The sequence below is a fragment of the Hypanus sabinus genome, chromosome 15, assembly GCF_030144855.1.
Source record: "Hypanus sabinus isolate sHypSab1 chromosome 15, sHypSab1.hap1, whole genome shotgun sequence".
Taxonomy (NCBI): domain Eukaryota; kingdom Metazoa; phylum Chordata; class Chondrichthyes; order Myliobatiformes; family Dasyatidae; genus Hypanus; species Hypanus sabinus.
In genome coordinates, this window is record NC_082720.1 from 8,858,230 (window position 1) to 8,879,387 (window position 21,158).

Consider the following 21,158-nt stretch of genomic DNA (forward strand, 5'->3'; position numbering starts at 1 on the left):
TGAAATACGAATTAAACTACCGAGAAAATTGTTGCGCGACGAAGCTATTGTATTGTTTTGGAAAAAAATAACGAAAGGGTTTTGAGGAAGTTGGGTGTTGCTGAGACGAAGTAAAGCTGTAGTTGCAATAAGTGCCACCGCGAACACTGTGAGTGTGTCGGTGGGGAGGGAGGGAGGGGTGGGACAGAGGGGTTTTTGACCAGCAGTTTCGAAGGTGGAAGAGTGAAAGGCGCAGGCTGGAACGTGATGTTCAAATCGAACAAGTTTAATGTCTCCAAACTTCAGTGGCTGTGGCATTTTCTGATGCATTTTGTTTCTGTGATTTGTGAAGTTTATCTTTGTATTTTATAATCTATGGTGCGCAGTGTAGTTTAAAAGTTGCGTGAAACTGCCTGGTGTCCCTACTAGCTGCCTACAGTTTTTCACGTTATACACAGGACTCTGCTATGTTTGTTTACAGTTTGGCGAGTTTCGCCACTAGATACTCCCTTTTGGGTTAATCCAACGATTACACTCGCCTCCAAGCACATATCATAATATATTCATTCTCTAACTAATGTACAGATTCACGTGAGGTTAATGAGTCCCTAAGTTACCGGGTTGTATTCAATTAGCGTTGATTTAATTCCAATGTTTAATATTTATTAATAATAAAAATAATTATGATTCCACGGTTTAAGGCCCAGTAATACTGTTCACGATCCATAAGTTCAAGAATACAAGAGAACTGGCCGACACGGGATTTTTACCTGAGGCAACGTTTCCCTGCTCTCCAAACTTGTGAACACTCTGGTCAATTTTAAGAGAGCTACAAACCCGAGCTATTTTGCAGCGACAACGATGAATTTTGTAATAAAATAAGAATAATCTCTTTGTCTGAATTGTCCATCTTTGCTTCCCGCCACGTTTGGTTTCTGAAATGCCTCGCTTCCTGTCCCTTAACAAACCATAACATCAGCAGGCAAATCTTGTTATGAAAATATCTCAACTGTTCTTTTGATATTTGTTTTTCTTAACTCCGCTACTGAGGAGTGTTTGGGCCAAGGAAAGGTCTCATCTGTAATCTGAGAAACAATGTACAATTTCAGTAAGAAATCACGATACACATTTAAGTCAGTCCTACTTAACACAGAACTTTAACACGTGCGTGCAAAAGATTATAATGCACAGATTCTTTTTCAAAATAATGAAGACGCATTAATCTTAGTGGCAACCGCGTTATATCTTCTCAATATGCCTGTATATATATAATTTAATATGCTACATATTACACAGATATAAACCGTCGGTAAATAATGTCATATCAACTTTTTGATAATCTGGCATCACCAATCTTAAAATAACCTGTTGATAGTGTAATTCTATTTCTGGGCCATTTTTAACATAAAAAGTAAAATATAGGAAGTTCGCGCCACTTCATCACACTACCCCCACTTAAGTGCTCCTTAACAGCGGCGGTATGGTGAGTCTAATGTTGGAAGGGCATTTTTTCGCTGCTTTTCTCTAAATGGAAGGATATGATATATTCCGATTGAAGCAGTGATTTCACAGAGACGATCTTTTCGATTCTAAAGGTCGAGGGGCCGTTCAGTCCTGCGGCTGCGTTTGACCTCTGAGACTGATTATCCCAACCCATCAAACTTCTGATATGCCCACATATACTCCTTTCTCTAAAATAAATCTTAGCTTTCAAGTTCAGCTTTGTTTTTCCTCCTCTCTAGCGTACACTCACTATACCAATTTTAAAACACCCCAGGTGTTTGTACGTTACATCCTAAATCAGATCGAGAATTATTCTAAGTGCTTGATCACATGCTCTGACGGTATGTGTAATAGAAGAATAATTATCTGAATACATTAAAAATGAATGAAGTTAAAAAAAACTCTCAGATCGCACCTCTGATCAAACGCATTACTTTCAAGGGGTTTCATTCCCACCGCCTGATTTAATACGATTTTTGATTAAACCATTTATTAATATATTATTATTTTACATTTTGCCATTTTCATTCTATGTTATATAACGCACAGAAGGTTAGTTCTGCGTTTTCCTATTTTTCTTTCGCCTCAGTCGTTGGTTTCTCTTGTGTGTCTGTAAGGGAACGGGGTTAAGATTTCACACGAAAACAGAGCTTGCGGAAACAACAGTAAACACATGCGAGCAGTTGGGGTGGCATTCTGAACGCAATTCACCATCTGTCGGCGAGAAGCTCTCCAAATCTGCCGCCCTATTTCTCTTCATCATTGTCTTGGGCCCAGAGTCTAACATGTTCTTCTTTCACCCCTCCCCCTCCACACGTTTCCGAAAGACACTCACTGATCGCGTATGGGCTGAAGATGTATTTTTGTTTGTTGTATTGCAACGTTAAATTGAATTTAATTCGGCCCTGTATTGGGAAACTAAACTGCATGTACACAGGCGACGTACGCATATTCTATTTAGACAACTGTGAAACGTGTGAGAGCATACTTTGTCAAGGGATTTTTTTGCAAATGTGGAAATTAACATGAAATTAGCGAACCATGTAATGAGCATTCTATACTGGATTTCCTTTTTACCCATTATTTATGGTGATGTAAGTAATATTAAAAATATATATGATGGTGCATCACAAGGTAACTATAAAGATGGGGAATTGTGCAATAATTATGCAGAGTTGCAATGAGTTCACCTATTGTGTCTAAATTATTCATAATTTGATAACTGTTGTGCTTAACACGACATAACAGTTTATGGAAATGATTTACATTTCGTTTCCTTTTGCTTAGAGAATTCTCTCAATTTGCATCTTTGCAGTTAACTTGGTTTTATAAATAGCAGTCTGTCCAGTGGTAAAGGACCAACTCCTTTATAGCTTGCAATATTTCGTAAATCCTGCAACAACCTTGCATGAAATGTTTTGAGTATTTTTTCGCCAATGAGTTATTGCAGAGCTGTAGGTAGTGGTCAGTAGGTGGAGTGTTTTAATTGGCATACAATGCAGGTGAATAAATACCACCTTAAAGCAAAGGTTTTGGAACTATTGATAACCACATCTTCACCAGAGTGCCTAAAGATTTTCAGCCATCATTTGTAAAGCACTTATTTTGCTTTGAAATACACTCTTGTTTTGCAAAATCCCAAAATCTAAAGTACTGAGATGATAAGGGAAAAGGTCTTGCTGGGTTGTAAATACACTCCACACAAAACCGTTGCCAGGGAGAGAATTGGGATTCCAATTTTTTCCCTTTCAGCTAATGTAGATGAAAGTTTTAGAGTGAACTGTTTTCTGCTTTGCTCTTAATATGGACACTTAATTTAAAAACAAAATGTTAACCAAACGTAAAATAGGCTGCAGTATTAATATTGGTCAAAGAGATGTTAAAATGTGTGGAGCCTATCCTGGAAAAGTGTAGATTTAAATGTCTCATAAGATTATTTTAATTTGCCATCATAGCTTTGATTGAAATCCTGTTAAATTTGATGTTAAGCATGATCTGAGATTACTGGTAAAAACACAGTTCAACTGCAGGGATAAACATTACTACAGACAATAAATATGCAGAACTCCTTGCAAAGGAAATGAATATAGTGGAAGCAAATTGCAAAGTAGCAAAGTATCTGGTTTTGTTCAGTTTTATAATTTTCTTCCTATGGCATTAGAATGTTTCATTAGGTTGATACTTAATAATTAAGTTATTGTGAGTTGTATGCTGACTAATTATCTTAGTTATTATGTCTCGGTACGTATGTACTGGTCACACAAAGTTTTGCAAACTTTTCTCTGCCACAGTGATTTGATATAGAGAAGCTGTACCCTGGTATTCATGTCAACTCTATTAAAAGGATTGCTTTAGAGGTTGTACATCCTGCTGTTACATGACATGCCGCAGCATTATGGCCAAAGATCTAGGAGATGCAGGGAATGAAATGTAATGTGTGCAGTGACAGTTTGAGAATTCCAATTACGTTTTTGTAAAACAAATCTGTTTGACAAAACTCAGTTGTTTCACTAATGACATTTCAGGGGAGAAGTTTATCCTGCTTACACAGTCAGGTACAAAGCCACCTACTTTTGGCAGTCAGGGTAACTAGTGTTGGGCAAACAATAACTTTGCCCAGGCCAAACCTGAACTGAACTCTGAGGAGTGAGTGAGAGAAGTCCACATTCTAGTTTTTAACTCTTCTCTTTCTGTTCCAGGCTATCATTTATGAAGGACAAGACAAAAATCCTGAAATGTGCCGAGTCCTTTTGACACATGAGATCATGTGTAGGTAAGAGATGTGTAAAGCTGGTATCCTGTCATACATATGTCCAATTTTTAAGGGGCTTGTATTTTGACCTGTCAGCTATATTGTGCCTTCTTATATGAAAATAATATAAGAATAATCTATGTTCACGATTTCACTAACCTCCAACCTCTCCATGCTCCAGATTAGTCTAGTCTTAGTCACAGAGGTTTTCTTTATTACATTCTAAAAATATCCAAGCAGCTATTTTTGTAAAAGCAGCAACTTCCAAAAGCATAATTGCAGTAAAATGAGCTTCAGAGTATTTGTGATTTATTTTAAAAATCACCTATATTTGATATGCCTTAAATTCACAAAAGCCTGTGTATGAAATGAGACACTGATAAACTTCCATAGGCCCTGTTAGCTTATCTGTTTTTTTTAAACTGAGTGACTATTTCTTCATATGTGTAAGCCTAGGCTGATTTGCCTGTAGAGGTGGGCTGGGGAAGACATATGTATATTCACATCTACATTTTTTTTTATTGGGAATTACTGAACATTGATTTGGAGCAGGAAACCTGACGGTTATTTTTCCTATCTAACCCTGAAGCACTGGAGCCAATCAATGTTGTTCTCCCCAGCTAACACAGAACAGATTAGGAGTAGGACTTGGGACCTTCTGCTCTTGATTTTACTGTTTGGTTTGGAAGATTTGTGAGATTTGACAAATTATTCCATCTGACTAATGACATTTATCTCATTATAACAAATTCAGGGATTAGAAAGCCTCCCATTATAATAAATGTTTCCCAAGCTCCCAGCTGGACTGCATTAAAGACTGTGGTATACAAACCCTGTTAAAACAAACTTTGCTGTAAGAGAAAGTGATTTATTTCAAACTGGTTCCATTGCATCGTACTCTTGCTAAATTTTAAGCTGTGTAATGACAGCTGTAATTATTTTAGCAGTCACAGGAAGTGGATAGTGCCATCAAAAAATTCCTATATGTGGTTCCAGAACAGACATAAATGTCGAAAAACCACAGCAGTCTGTTTTAAAGGAATAACATTAATAAAGCAACTCTGTGTCCTAGTAACAAGCCTGTTCCTCCTTCTCCACCCAAATCCTTGTTCCTTTCATAGGAAGAGCCTGTACCAGTATCTGTTGGCTGCAATGCTGAAATACTGATCTTGATATACTGTAGTCACAACACAGCATGGAGCCTGTTCTAGAAATTGTCCTTGTTCCAAGTTGCAAAGTATGTCAGTTGGAAGAGATGAAAAATGCTTGCATTTATATAGAACATGATAATGCCCTAAAGTTGTTCCCACAGTGAATTTATTGCTGAAATGCAGCAACTGTTATGAGTAGTATAATTGGAAAAGTCCTTTTCCAATAATTGAGTGGGCATCGATACCATACGACAGCATTTACCATCATTTCAGGATAGATTACACTTACGACCCATCATCTAGGCAGAGTTACTATCCGTGCAGTGTAACAGTTGGGACTGCTGCGTTTGGCCACTGGATAAGAGAACAGGGAAGCTCTCTAATTCAGTAGTTCTTAATATTGACTGCAATAAGGAACTAGCTGCATTGGAGTCCCATTCTAAATTCTAAACCTTCAGGGAATGAAGGGTGAAAACCCTAACATCAAATAAGTTATAAACAGGAGAAAATCTGCAGATGCTGGAAATGCAAGCAACACACACAAAATGCTGGAGGAACACAACAGGCCAGGCAGCATCTAAGCAGTCAATGTTTTGAGTCGAAATTCTTCATCATTCATCGGGACTGGAAAAAAAAGAGAAGTTAGGGCAAGAAGGTGTGGGGAGGGGAGGAATAAGAACAAGGAGGTAGGTGATAGGTGAGGGGGAGGGGTGAAGTAAAGATCTGGGAAACTGATCAGTGAAAGAGATAAAGGGCTGGAGAAGGAGGAATCTGATCAAAGAGGGTAGAAGAAAGGGAAGGGGTAGGAGCAGCAGAGGGAGGTGATGAGCAGGTAAGGAGATGAGATGAGAGAGGAAAATAAGAATAGGGAATGGTGACGGGGAGGATGGGGAGGGTCAATTAACCAGAAATTTGAGAAATCAATGTTCATGCTATCAGGTTGGAGTCTACCCAGATGGAATATAAGGTGTTGCTCCTTCAACCTGAGTGTGGCCTCATTGCAACAGTAGAGGAGGCCATGGACTGACATGATGGAATGGGAATGGGATGTGGAATTAAAATAGGTGGCCGCTGGGAGATCCTGCTTTCTCTGGCGGATGGAGCATAGGTGCTCGGTGAAATTGTCTCCCAATCTATGTCAGGTCTCACCAGTATACAGGAGACCACACCGGGAGCACCGGATACAGTTGATGACCCCAACAGACTCACAGGTGAAATGTCGTCTCACCTAGAAGGACTACTTGGGGTCCTGAATAGGAGTGACGGAGGTAGTGTAGGGCCAGGTCAAGCACTTGTTCTACTTGCAAGAATAAGTACCAGGAGGGAGATCAGTGGGGAGGGACAAATGGACAAGGGTGTCATGTAGGGAGCGATCCCTACGGAAAGCAGGAAGTTGTGGGGGAGGAAGGAAAGATGTGCCTGGTGGTGGGATCCCTTTGAAGACAGAGGAAGTTATAGCGAATTGTGCTGGATGCAGAGGTGGGTGGGATGGAGGGTGAGGACAAGAGGAACCCTATCCCTGCTGGGGTGACAGGAGGATAGGGGTGAGGACAGATGTGTGCGAAATGGAAGAGATGTGAGTGAGGGCGGTATCGATGGTGGAGGAAGGAAAGCCCCTTCCTTTGAAGAAGGAGGACATCTCATTAGTTCTGGAATAAAAAGCCTCATCCGGAAAGCAGATGTGGTAATGATGAAAGAACTGAGAGAAGGGGAGACAGGATGGGAAGAAGTATAGTCCAGGTAGCTGTGAGAATTGGTAGATTTATAAAAGATATCAGTAGATAAGCTGTCTCCTGAGATAGAACCAGAAAGGATGAAAAAGGGGACAGAAGTGTCAGAAATGGACCAGGTAAATTTGAGGGCAGGATGGAAGTTGGAGGCAAAGTTGATGAAGTCGATGAGCTCAGCATGGGTGCAGGAAGTGGCACTAATGCAGTTGTTGATGTAGCGAAGGAAAAGTTGGGGAGTGATATCAGTGTAGACTTGGAACATAGACTGTTCCATGTAGCCATCAAAAAGGCAGGCATAGCTGTGTCCTTCGGTTTGGAGAAAGTTGGAGGAGCCAAAGGAAAAATTATTGAGAGTAAATAAGTTATGGATGCTAGTTATAATAGAGGCAGAGCCTTTGTCCCACTGAGCCGACACTACCAACAAACACTCCTCTGCATCAACTCCTGCTTACTTTTTAAAAGTTTCAGCATTAGGTGAAAGTTGGACATCATATCAAATAATTCCTTACATAGTATCATAATGCACACAGTACTTTATTATATTTGATAAACAGTGTAATCTTGATTGGTGAAATCATCAATGGCTCTTCATGAGGAATATACAGTTCAATGGACAAGTAATGTTGACCTCTTGATCAGTGCATTCTCCCCTACCCTGAATCATTATATTGCATGTTACTGCACGTCATATGGAGGAATTTATTTTTGTTGCTGGGGATTATTCTATGTACAGGTGTGCTCTGATTTACTTTTCACTGTATCTGAAAGGACCAGAATAAATGCAGAGCAAAATTATAGACATGATGGTCAGCAAATATATAGTAGGGCCAAAAGGCTAATGTACTTCATTTGGAAAGGTGCTGGCAGTCTCAGAGAAGAAGCCACGATGGTCACTAAGGTGTCGGTGTTTGATATTCTTCTCAAGGCTCAAAATCCAGGTCTTACTAGCTGCTTGTGTCACCCCTAGTTCAAGTTAAAGGAATTAGCTGGATACTAAAACACTTCATGATTAAAATTTGTCTTCTTCAGCTAACTTCTGCTGCTTTGCAGTCATGTAACTAATACTGCATAAAGTGTTCATTGTAAAGATAACCAGTAAACAGATGAAGAGGTGTGATAAATCAAACCTTAATCCACAGTGGAAAAGTTGCATTAACAATTGTTAATGTGAAACTACAGTGACAAGTTGCATTTTATAGAAAGAGAGTTGTCTTTTTGTAATGTAAAGTAATTTGTGATCAGGAAATTCAGTGTGCTTTACTGTCTATACATTACATCTGAAGACTTAGAACTTTCATGTTTCCTTTATATATTCAATCCTGGGATGTGGGCTTTGCAGACTGAACCAGCATTTAATTGTCTATTCCCATTTGCCCTTGAAAAGGTGTTAGTAAGCTGCCATCTTGGACCTTGAGTTGTGGATCTACCCACAATGCTTTTAGGGAGGGAGTTGTAGGATCTTGACCCAATGATGGTGAGGGATTAGGGATACCTTTCCAAGTCAGGATGGTGTGATGTTTGGAGGGCAACTTCCTGTACTTCGGCTGCCCTTGTTCTTCCAGCTGGTGGAGGCTGTGGGTTTGGAAGGTGCTATCTAAGGAGCTTGGTGAGCTTCTGTAATGCATCCTGTAAATAGTGCAAGCCCCTGTTACTGTACGTTAACTGATGATGAGTGAATGGACTGCTAGCTTCTTTGAGTGTTGCTGAAACTGTGCTGAATGTTCCGTTACACTTCTGACTTGTGTCTTGAAGCTGGTGGATAGGCTTTGAGAAATTTGGAAGTGAGTTACTCTCTGCCATGGATGTACAGGGAGCTATTTGAGCATAGCAGAGGGGGATATACGATAGCTTATTGAAGGAGGGATGATGGGCAGAATTCAGAAGAGAACTTAAGATAAGTCAACCTCTTTAAATCAGGGAGTGGAGTGGCAATGGATTTCCAGAGAGAGGGCTTCCCCTCCGCAGGAATGGGATAGAAATGGCGGATCCTTTAAGGTGCTGGTGTGGGAGAATCTAGGGACACATTGTGAAAAATGTGGATAAAGGGGATTAATATGGAGGTCAGTTGGATTGAGATTGTAAGGCCATGGAGGAATTTTGTATGGAAATCTCTGTCCAATATTTTTAAAGTGAAGTTAACCCATTTAAAATAAATGGGTCAATGCCTTTGTTAAAATAGCTGGCAGAGGAATGTCATATCACAGCAGGAACTTATAGGCTTGAAAGCACTTAACATTGTAATGGTGTCTCTCTTTTTGTTTTAAATGTCCTGTTCCTATTGAGGCTTTCCTGCAAGCATAATTTATTGAAGAAAGATGGATAAATATCTGGTTATTCTGGTGACTAGCTGTACAGATCAATGTTGTTTTCTGGTGTGTACTCAGCTACACAGTGTGACTGCTGGGCATGGCTCTTTTAGCCTCAGTATCACTTGATTAAGAGGAGCAAAATAAATTAACTGGAGTGCCTGCAATTGATGGGAATATTTGTCCACAGAGATAGGGGTGTGTGTGTGTGTGTGTGTGCGTGTGTGTGTGTGTGCGTGTGTGTGTGTGTGTGTGTGTGTGTGTGTGTGTGTGTGTGTGTGTGTGTGTGTGTGTGTGTGTGTGTGTGTGTGTGTGTGTGTGAGAGAGAGAGATAGATAGAGAGAGAGGAGTTGGGTGTCTGTTGAGGTAAGGACATTTTCTACTTAAATATGTGGTTTACTGATATTATCTGGAGTGCCTAGACTGAAAGAAAGAGTGAATCCGAAGCACTTTCCAAACAGGTTTAGTAGACACTTGAAACAAAAGCTGTACAGAGCTATCAGCACAACCTGGAAGTTGAGACTAATTCAGTACCTATTTCAAAGTGTTAGCATAGCCACCACTGTCTAATGACCTTCCTTTGCGCTGTATGATTTTATGACCATTTTAATGGCATTTTCAAAAGACTGACATCCATGAACTCACGAAACAAATGTGCCTGTGAGTCTGCTGCCGCGAGTTGGGAGTAGTTTCAACAATGTGAGCATCTTGAGTGGCTCATGGAGGCTAAAATGCTAGAAAATTTACATTCAAAAGCATCAAATGATAATAATTATTTCCTGGATTTACAAGTGATGAACTGGATGTTGAAGAAAGCTAGCTTTAGTAACAAATACAGAAAATAAGGAAGGCAACCCAACAGGGAACATAATGTATGAAGAAACAAGATCCTTATCTTGCTGCTGTATCTCTGTCTGTGTCTATATCTTTGAGTGTGCATCTCTGAGTGTCTGTATCTATGTCTGTGTCTGTATGTCTGTCTGTGTCTAAATCTCTGTCTCTGTGTCTCTGAGTGTCTGTATCTCTGTCTGTGTCTGTATGTCTGTCTGTGTCTATATCTTTGTCTCTGTGTCTCTGAGTGTCTGTATATCTGTCTGTGTCTATGTCTCTGTCTCTTTCTGTATCTCTGAGTGTCTGTATCTCTGTCTGTGTCTGTATGTCTGTCTGTGTCTATATCTCTGTCTGCTTCTGTGTCTCTGAGTGTCTGTATCTTTGTCTGTGTCTATATGTCTGTCTGTGTCTGTATCTCTGTCTGTGTCTGTATGTTTGTGCCCATGTCTCTGTATGTTCGTATCTCTGAATGTGTCTATAATTCAGAACCTTTATTTCTGTGCATCTAATTATGTCTTGTCTCTTGTGGCTGTTAATTCCCCCAGTTTGAAATGCAAGTTGTGTGAGAACCATTTTCAGACACACATTTCTCTGGGCAGTATTCAGTTTGATTTTTTCATTCATTTTGTTAAGCAGAGAAAGTTTCTGTGGTGTTGAATATTATTGCGAAGTAAGCACTGTAAGAATACATTCACCAGGTACCACAAGTGTCTAGAAGACTACTAGCACTGAAACTTTCTTTGAGCATTCACCTCTGATCTTCTGGAGCTCTTGACTCCTGGTGTAATGTGATGGATGTGAGTGAAGTCATTTGATTCTGGGAGTGGGCTGATATATCAGCGCCTGATCCTGCTCACCAGTGCACCCTCCATTAGCCTGATTGGAATGGGCACAAAAACTAGGGCACCGCTGTGGCCAAGCGGCTAGCTCAGAGTTCAACTCTGGTACCATCTGTAATGTCCTCCCTGTGATCGTGTGGGTTTCCTCCAGGTGCTCCAGCTTCCTTCCGCAGTCCAAAGATCTACAGGTTAGTATGTTAATTGGTCATTGTCCTGTCATTAGGCTTGTGTAAAATAGGTGGGCTGGTTAGACTGGAAGGGCTTGTTCCACACCATATATAAAAGAAACTAATCCCAGGTATGGATAGCTCGTTCAGAACCAGGTTTGCTATCACTCGTATATGTCCTGCAGCAGTACATTGCAATACATAATCATAAAATAGTCTATAAGTTACAGTATTAAAGAATTAAATTATATAAATAGTGCAAAAAGAGAGGGTGAAAATACAGAGGAAGTGTACATGGGTTCATTGTCCACTCAGAAATCTGTAGGCGGAAGGGAAGAAGCTGATCCTGAAATGTTGAGTGTCAGGCTCCTGTACCTCCTCCTTGATGGTAGCAATGAGAAGAGGGCATGTTTTGGGTGATCGGGGTCTTTAGTGATAGCTACTGCATTTTTGAGGTATTGCCTTTTGCTGGGGAAGCTGGTGTTGATGATGGAGCTTACTAAGTTTACAACTTGCTGCAGCTTTTTCTGATCCTGTGCAGAGGCCCCTCCTAACCAGATAGAACAGACCGCCGATTGTCAGTCTGACCTGATACTCGTGGACTAGCCATGCATGGATTTCTTTACAGAAGGCAAGAGTGCTGACATTTTCATGGGCGGTACAATCATCTATTTGGGTTTTCTATTTGTGGGAACCTTTCTTTGTACCATAATTTAGCATGCATGACAAATAGCTGAGCTGATATTGACAATTGACTCTGCTGTTTACATGTTAGTGTGTGGGGTGTTGTGTATTTGCAGTGCTCTGTAGGTGAGGGTCAGCTCTGATTATCGAAGGTGCCCAGAATTCCCACAGCTGTATGGTTTAGATTATAGGAAACAGAAAACCAGAGGGATAATATCTTTCGGTGTGCGGAGGGTGTTAAGAAAGGGATGAGAAAGGCATCTTCAGAAAGGTCACTCAGCTGATGAGGGAGATTACAGGTTCATTGTTGGCTATTGAAGCAAGGTTTTGTGAGGGTGCTGTTTGTTTATTACTTGATGTGACCTGCTGATGTGGAAGCTGTCACCCATTGTGTCACTAATGCTGCTTTAAATTGCAAATAAAGTGCTGCTCGCTTGTAGCATGGGCAGCAGGCGTTCACCTTTTCAAGCAACTCACACAAAGTGCTGGAGGAACTCAGCAGGCCAGGCAACATGTATGGAAAAGAGTACAGTCGACGTTTCAGGCCGAGACCCTTCAGCAGGACTGCACCTTTCCCCCACTCTGAGTGTTGCAGGCCTGAGTTCTTCCTCTGCATTATAGTCTATCAAAGTTTGGATATGCTGAATTTGCACTTGGGTGCAAATGTGCCCTCTGTTAGAAGCATAAAATGAGAGTCTGTTTGCCATTAATCACCTCAGCTAATTGCTCTGCTATACTATCACCCGTATGGTGTGAAACTAGCTTTCCTTGTGGGAGCAGAACCATTTAAAGTTTCAGGAGAGACCCAATTTTAACTCACTTTGTATAAACTTAACAATGATGCACAATACATTAACACAGAAATAGTATGCATAGGGTGCCACGTTAGATGACATGCATTGTGGTAGTAAGGTCAATTGACCACATCAGCCCCAGGCCAGTTCTTGATTAGTGACAGTAATCAACACACAGAGAAATGACAATTGCTGAGGGAGGAATCATATCAGTTTCCTGTTAATAGTCCGGGGCCTCCTTGTTAATCAGCAATTTTGAGTCTTTTTCTCAGTGCAACTGGACTGACTCAGCTTGTTGTTATTCCTCTGCAGGGTTTTAAACTGGTTCAGTGAATGAGCTGGAAGTGTTAGTATTGAGATGATCAGAGCAAAATGACTACCAGATTTACAAGCCAGATAAAACACTTGTAAATGTCTGAATTTCTGCTCGAAAGTGGGAGTTGGGCATAGAAAGCCATCTCTATTTAGACATTGACACAAAGCAAAAATCACAGATGTTTCCCCCCAGTGCTCCCTCCTCCCATGTTCGATACCCAGGCTGTGCATTATTTGTCTCAGCTGCTGGAGAGCAGCAGCTCATCTCATTGAGCCCTGCTAGCTGTGGAGGGGCACGAAACAACCAGGGTTCTGCTGCTGGTCATTAGCTGTTCACCCCTGGTGAGTGTGTCTGGACAGTAGAAAGAAGCACATAGCACGTGCCACACAGAGTTGGGCCATTGGGCCTGTCCTTCAGCCATTATGAAATGCTGGTGGAACACAGCAGGCCAGGCAGCATCTATAGGAAGAAGCACTGTCCACGTTTCGGGCTGAGACGTCGACAGTGCTTCTTCCGAGAGATGCTGCCTGGCCTGCTGCGTTCCACCAGCATTTTGTGTGTGTTGCTTGAATTTCCAGCATCTGCAGATTTCCTCGTGAAGTGTTGGTGTTGAGTGAATATTCTTGTGATGGCTCTGTTGGCTTTTACATGGAGAATGATCTTTGTCTGAGGTACTCCTAGCAGCAGTCACAGCAGAGGCAGATCCAAGAACTATTAGTTGGGGAACAGCAACAACAATTTACATTTATGTAGAACTTAAGTGTCTGAAGGAAGGTGATCACACAGTTATTTATCCTGAGCAGCATCATAGAATCATACAGCACAGAAACTGGCCCTTTGGCCTGTGCTGGCCATTGATCAGTGATAATGTTGTATTCTCCCCACATTCCCACCAGTTCCCACCACTTCCCTACATACTGGGATAATTTACAGCGGCCAATTAACCCACCAAACTGCAGGCCTTTGGGATCTGGGAGCACATATGGTCACAGGAGAACGTGCAAACTCTATGCAGTCAACACTGAATCTGGGCAGCGGGAGCTGTGACTTCCCACTGGCCACTGTGCTGTCAATGGAAGAAGGCATTAGGACAGGACACCAACATCCCCACCAAAGTGTAAATATTTAGGAGAGTTTTACCAGAGAAGTATGAGGTAAAAATGCAAAGGTTTATGGATAAGAAATCTCCCCTTTGCCTAGTTAGTTAAATACATGGCTGCAGGAAGTTAAGAGATGTTTTGATATCTAACACTTGTTCTAAGTCGTCTAGCAAATTTGGCATGAATGCATATACCCTGTGCATTAACATCACTCACAGGTAGGATGGTGTAATTGAACCAAAGCTTTGTATGATCTGAATGCCTTTGTCCACTCTGTTGACTTCAGCTTGCTCTGCATATTCTGGCTGAACAACAGTGGACATAAGACATAAAGGAGTAAAACAGAGCCTGACTAGACATGATCTAGCCAGAAGCCTCATCAAGTGCTGTCCTAAATGGCCTTTATTCTAAAATCTATTCTGTTGAACAAATTAGGTTGAGCGTGCTGAAATTTATATCTAAAAGAGTACTTAACTCTGGGTCTTCCCGTTTTTTTGCTGTGTATCTTACATTAGTAGCTTTCCAAGAGTGTGTGGCCCGCCTTCATATAAGAACAGTTTACCCTCATGCACCCTTGCCAAGTCCTTGCAATTACAGATTCGTAGGTATTAACTGGCAACTTTTCCCTTCCAGTTCTTAAAGAGTGTTGACGTAATTGCAGTTTTTTAAATACCGAGTCAGTAGGCACAGATAACTGAGCAGAAATTGGAATCAACCTGGAAAGCCAATGGCTTGTGCAGAGACTGCAGCTAATAATTACTGGTGACATTGGTATTGTGTCCAGTGTAGCATGAAAAATGTGACAGCCTAGTGGAAGTTGTTGTTGACCATCCAGAGGAGGAGTTCCCAATCTTTTTTATGACATGGACCCCTACCATTAACTGAGAGGTCCATAAATTCCTGGTTGGGAATCCTGGTCTAGATATTATGGGTTCCTCTCTAATAAATATCCCCAGAAATTAGTCTTTATATTGTCCCTAATCAAACCAAAGAAAGATGTGATTAACCTTGACATAAGGAGAGTGTGGAACCAAGAAGGTTGAGGAAAATTGAGGTCAATGGCCATCAAGGAGAAAACACTCTGTTGATTGGAGTCACCCTTGAAAAAGGTGTTGTGGGTTGTTGAAGGTCAATAATCCTAGATCAGGATAGCATTGTGGAACTTCCTCAGGGTAGTAACCTAAGTCCAACTATCTTCAGCCTCTTATCAATGACCTTCCTTCCGCCAAAAGGGCAGAAGTGGGGATGTTCTATTCACAAATGAAGAAGACCCAGTACTGAGGGAGACCTCAACAAGTTTCCATCTGCAAGACTGTAATTTTCTCCACTTTAAAGGAAAGTAGATATGGACGAAGAGTAGTTACTTTGCCTAAAGGTGAGTGTTGGGCTCTCGTGTAATCCCCACTGTTGTGCTGTGACTCGCTGGGGAGAAAGAGTGATGACCTTGGAGATGGAGGATCACTGGTTTTTGGAAGACCTGGCGACTATCGCTACTGTCTCTGACCACTAATTAGGTCTTCAGGACTTTGGTCTTACAGTTGTAGCTCAGGGCATCCCAGAGTTCAGAGTGCAATTCTGGTGCCGTCTGTAAGGAGTTTGTATGTTTTCCCCATGACCATGAGGGTTTCCTCCAGATGCTCCATTTTCCTCCCACAGTCCAAGGAAGTACCATTAATTGGCCATTGTAAATTGTCCTGTGATAAGGCTAGTGTGAAAAAAGCAGGGCTGTTGGGCAGTGTGGCTACTTGCTCCATGCTGTATCCATAAATAAAATTAAAATGTCAGTATCTATCTAATCGCCAGAAACTCTCCCTCTTTTTAGCCGAGTGCCATCAGACATTCAACACGCAATATTCATGTGCTCAGCGTCTGGTACTAATGGTAAACTCTCTTCTGAAAGCCATAGGTATACGCAGTGCAGAAGTATTACTGCATGCATTACTATTGATAGGGAACAAGGATTTTACCTGTCGAATGTATAATAGGGATTCTTTTCTTTCCTACTCATGAGTTAATCAGGAATGTTATACAGAAACAGTGGAAACCAAATAATGAACTAGTTTCGATCTTGAGTTTCCACACTCCCTTCTCAAGCTCAGTGCAACCTTGCAAGCGTTGAAATGGAACGCCTAAACAAGAGAATGTCAGCCAGTGATTGTGGTGTTTGGCTGAATAGTTTTCACCATCTGTGATGGTTGTAAAATGAGAAACAATGAGACCAACATCTCGGTGTTGAAGAGGTTTACTCTTATCTATTGTTTTGAAAAGGGGCTGCTTACCTGCCTCAGGTGAGCCCTGATTTGCTGCACACCTTTACAAAGACATCTTTTGACTCTTTAATTATCACCTGCTGTCCAAGGGAAGTGGGAAGTAGTAATTTTCCCAAATGCAACCACGGTTTCCTACTGATTTCTACCTGTTGTGCACTGCAATAGGCTTGGCAGGAGTTACTCAGCCATTATGTGGTTGTTAAATTATGCCTACCATGGCTGATCAGTACAGCGAGGGAAAACATCAGTAATTTAAGACATTGCAGCAGTTGTTTGATGCTGATTTCCACTTGTTCTCTTTTCTTCCTCCTGCAGTCGCTGCTGTGACAAGAAAAGTTGTGGCAACAGGAATGAGACGCCGTCAGACCCAGTGATAATTGACAGGTACCAACAATTGTTTGTTATTGATTATTGTGTGATACCTGCCTCTGCAAGTGGCAGTGGTTCATTGGCTGGTTGTTATTGTGTCCTTGCACATGGGTTTGATTTTGAATGTGTACCTACTCTGTCTCCTTCATCCTGTTTTGTGTGTTGTAATTGCCCTTTTTATATGAGACCAGCTTGGAAGTTTTCTGGTGTTTTGTGCATTGGGACAATTTGTGATGTTTAAGGTGCTAAATAAATAGAAATTGTTATACTTGTTATTATTAGAGATTGGATCTCTTATGAATTTGGCTTAATAATGGAATTATTCAAGGTGACAGATTCCAGCTGTCTGGTTTTCCAATTGATTGTTATAGTTGATGTGTGATGTTAATTTGTAGATAACTACATGTATGAACAAATGTATGTATATATTTTTCTGTGAATATATCTATTTCAATATAAACTCCATAGTTTGTGATTTTGTGTTACTTGTATCAGTGGAAAGATGGCGAGTTTAAGAACTTTCAAAATAATTCCTAAATGATTTGGTGTATCTGTGCTTTATTACCGGACACTTTTCATCAGCTTTTACTCCAGCGCCAGCCGTTAGGAAATGCACTGATGAGTCTGACTAGAAAATGTTCCTTTCTTTCTAAATCTTTTTATTAATATTAGTAATATGGACAGAATACAAATGATATATTTGTAATGATAAAGAAATTACCAACATATAAATTCCATTACATATGAAAAAAAACATACATAATAGTTACAATATAAATGAGTTTACCAAAACATAAGCCATAAAATATATGTATGAACATAGTAAGTCTAAATATTTCATAATATATGATATAAAGAAAACAGAAAAAAGAAAGAAAAAAAAACAAAAAAAAATATAATGCCAAACTAGCTAAACTAATCTAATAACTAATATAGAAGATAGAAAATGTTCCGATTTGCCAGAAACATGATACAATACAGAACGGCGTAATGAGGCTCTTGCTCAGTGGATAAAGGGAGATGGTCAGGCATCTTCCTTACTGACTGCTGATGAAGTAATTTTTAATGGAGAGCACATTGTGTAATGTTGGCCAGGTTGATGCATCTTGTCAGAGTGGCTGTTGGCACTTGTGTGTGTGAGTAATGGACACTTGGTTAAGGTATCAGAGGTTGGGGCTGCTCTAAGACAATGTACTTCAGTGCGCGTTGATGCCTTCAGGAGAGCAGGAGAAAACAAGGATTTAAAGAGCACCTTCATGTTGCTTAATTGCAGTAACTTTGAAGAGCAGAAGGCAGAATCAGACCCTGTGTGTTTGGTGCAGTATTTGTATGATATGCATTGAGCTGTGGAACATGGAGAACCCAGGCAATGATTTTGTTTCAGTGGAGCATTATTGGAAGTGCCTGTATGCACTTTAGTGACACGTTAATTACTGTATCAGAAAGACTTCTTTCAGTCATTTCTTTGGTTAAACAACTGTTTGTAACAGCACAGAATGGTGATTCCTGACACTGAGGTACAGAGAGGTAATCCTCATCTCTCATTTGCAACCTTGGCTGATTTCTGATTAGCAATAATGGTGAACAAAGAGAGACAGCAAAGTACTGTGGCTACAGTAGAGTTCTCTCTGAAGGGGGGTCTTGGTACCTATGGAACAAACATTGGGATCTCATTCATGTTGTGACTGAGCCGATGCATGATAGCATATGGTTGAAGTTGCTGGGTAAACATACAGTGGGGTACATCCTCTCCTTCTTAGGAGAAGCTCACCACTGTACAGTCATCTTAATACTGTGGCCCAGTTAGTAGTTGGGTAATGGTGTTAGCTGGATCCTCAGTGTCTTAGAGTCTCTGCAAGTTTTTATATCTTTAAAGTTTTTCTATTAATTACAATCCTGTAATGTGGCAAATCCCTACAAGGGAAGTCTGAGATAGATGATGTCCAGTCCAAGCTCCCATCGGAAATGTTTAAACATCATTTTCTTGTATATATGTTGTGTCTAGGATGCTGAAACTCCCAATCCCATCCATTACCTCTGACAAGAGATGGAATTTCTGTAAGTTCTCATGAAAGTAGAGGACCAAATGGAACTGTACCTGGCAACAGATCTCTCTCAGTTTTCCAAACGCCAGCTGAGTTAATGGGAAGCTGAGGGAGAAGGAAATGGGGCAATATGGGACATGGAATAAGGGAGAGGAGAGGGACTGCAAGGTAACTCATTGTAGCCTGTTTCAGCAGTAAGTTCTATGGGGCCATTCTGAATTGGTCATTCATCCAACAATACCATTGCTGGCTTTTAAAACTGTGAGACTAGATCTTTGGCCTGTAGTATTTTGTGCAAGAAAGGAAACCAATTCATATGTCCTTATGACATAGAAAGACAAAATACAGCGTGCCATCTTCCAGAGCAATCCCAATAGTCCCAGTCTCTTCTTGTTTTCCTCTAACCTCACTTCCCTGTTAACTGTCCTTTGATTTCCCTTACCAACTTCCTATGCACTTCAGCCTTTTCACAATGAGCAATTAGCTTCCTAACCAGCACTCCTTTGGGATGTGGGAAGAACCAGGAGCATCCAGAGATAACCCACATGGTCTCAGGATGAATCTACAAATTCCACAGAGATCATATCCAAATCCATGTTCCTGGAGCTAAGAGACACTACCTGTTGCACACCAGGCTCATCATGGGATAGGCAGAAAGGGGTGAGGGGCAGGAAGAAACATGAATTAGTGTGTTAGACTGTGCAACTGATGATTCCCTGTTACCATCAGGCATTCTGGCAAAATCTGAGTGGCAAGTGTTAACTGTAAACTGTTAAGTCCTAGTACATGGTTTGAGGTTTTGGGAATTGTCTTGGAGCTTACCTAATTCAAACTTGTGATCCAGTGGGTGATTTATTGGCACAGAGTTGAAACAGCAGCAGTCTGGCAGGTCTCAGTTGAGCCAGTAATGGCCAGAGATTTTATAGGTCTGGCAGTATAGCGTGGGTCTTAGATCACTATGGAGCATGAGATCTACAATGGGGAGAAAGAAACCATCTTGATTATTAACAAAAAGTAACTTGCTCTTTTCTTGACATCAGAAAAGAATGTACAGGAGTAACAGGAGGAACTTTGGCTTGAATCAAATTCACTGTTAGCACCAAGAATACGTTGCACACATCCATTATTAAACCCATTGTTCCTAACCCACCCCATCTCCTTTACATGGATTCCATGCTCCTCTTCCTCTCCTGGCAGATGTGGTCCTTTGATGTCTCCTCCTATCACTCCCAAGCATCCTTTGCTATCTCCATTCTTCCCTCCTCCATTCGCCAATCATTCCTCACCTGGATCCATCTATCGCCTGACAGCTCCTGACCCATCCCTCCCCATCATCTCTTTAAACTGGCTGCAGTCTTTCTATTTTCCTCCCCTACTCTTTCAGTCTAGATGAAGAGTCTCAGTTCTGAAATATTATCCTTTCATTTCCCTGCATAGATAATGCCTGACCCGCTGACTTCATCCCACAGGTATTTTTGATCCATTGTTAAAGCCAAGTTGACCGAAGCATTCTTCGTACAAGACCTAAAGATAGTCTTGTTATTTTTGTGTTAGCTTCATATCAGCCCTGGACCTGCACTAAAAATAAAATGATAAAATTGCAAGAAGCAAACCTGAAGGACACTTTGAGATGAACCTAAGTTGCTGGATGCGAGAGGCACAGTTATGTCACTCTGTTGATTAGTAATTTCCTTAAAGGTTTACCGCTGATTGGTGCTACCCCACTTCAGACACCGCATTCTCAAAGCTCAGAATGTATTGCAAAAATATATACCTTCATTTGCTTCCACAGATTGTCATTTGTCTAAAGTATATCATCAAGGAGTTTAAAAAGTACGTGTGACGTGCCCTTCTTGACAGAGGCCGGCAGACTCGGCCCCCTGTACCAGCTGCCAGCCTCCAACCAGAACCTGCACAGTTGTATTGATGTCATAATCCTGCAGCTCTGGAGAATCTGGGTCACTCTTCATTGTGACCTTCATTAGTCAGCAGGAAGGACCTGCCCTGGGTTACAGGAGTTAATTAATTTATTACATTAACTTCAACAAAAGTCTGGCTGGGACAAACCCTTGTTTTAATATGAATAATCACATGAAGTCCATGATTACAATTGCTGTACGTGTCACTTACATTGTGGTTATTGTTTAAGGTAAAATTCCTCAGTGAATGGTAGGTCTTCAAGTTATGTACCAAGGTAAAGAGAGTTAGTTCCAGCACACAGCATCCTGATTTCCTCTACATATTTGGTGCAATTCTGTTATGTCTACTTAGAACACTTATCAACTGCAGATGATGGGATTTTAAGAAACAAATGAGTAGAGG

General features: G+C 40.9%; 1 protein-coding gene across 5 annotated transcripts in view; it reads left to right on the plus strand.

Moving 5' to 3' along the window:
* ebf1a (EBF transcription factor 1a) overlaps positions 1 to 21,158 on the plus strand; it is a 468,633-nt gene that overhangs the window by 3,026 nt on the left and 444,449 nt on the right. For all 5 annotated transcript variants that reach the window (XM_059989982.1, XM_059989983.1, XM_059989985.1 and 2 more), the window contains 2 exons: positions 4,182 to 4,255; positions 16,738 to 16,806. In XM_059989982.1, coding sequence (XP_059845965.1) covers positions 4,182 to 4,255; positions 16,738 to 16,806 — 143 coding nt within the window. The remainder of the gene's footprint in view (positions 1 to 4,181; positions 4,256 to 16,737; positions 16,807 to 21,158) is intronic.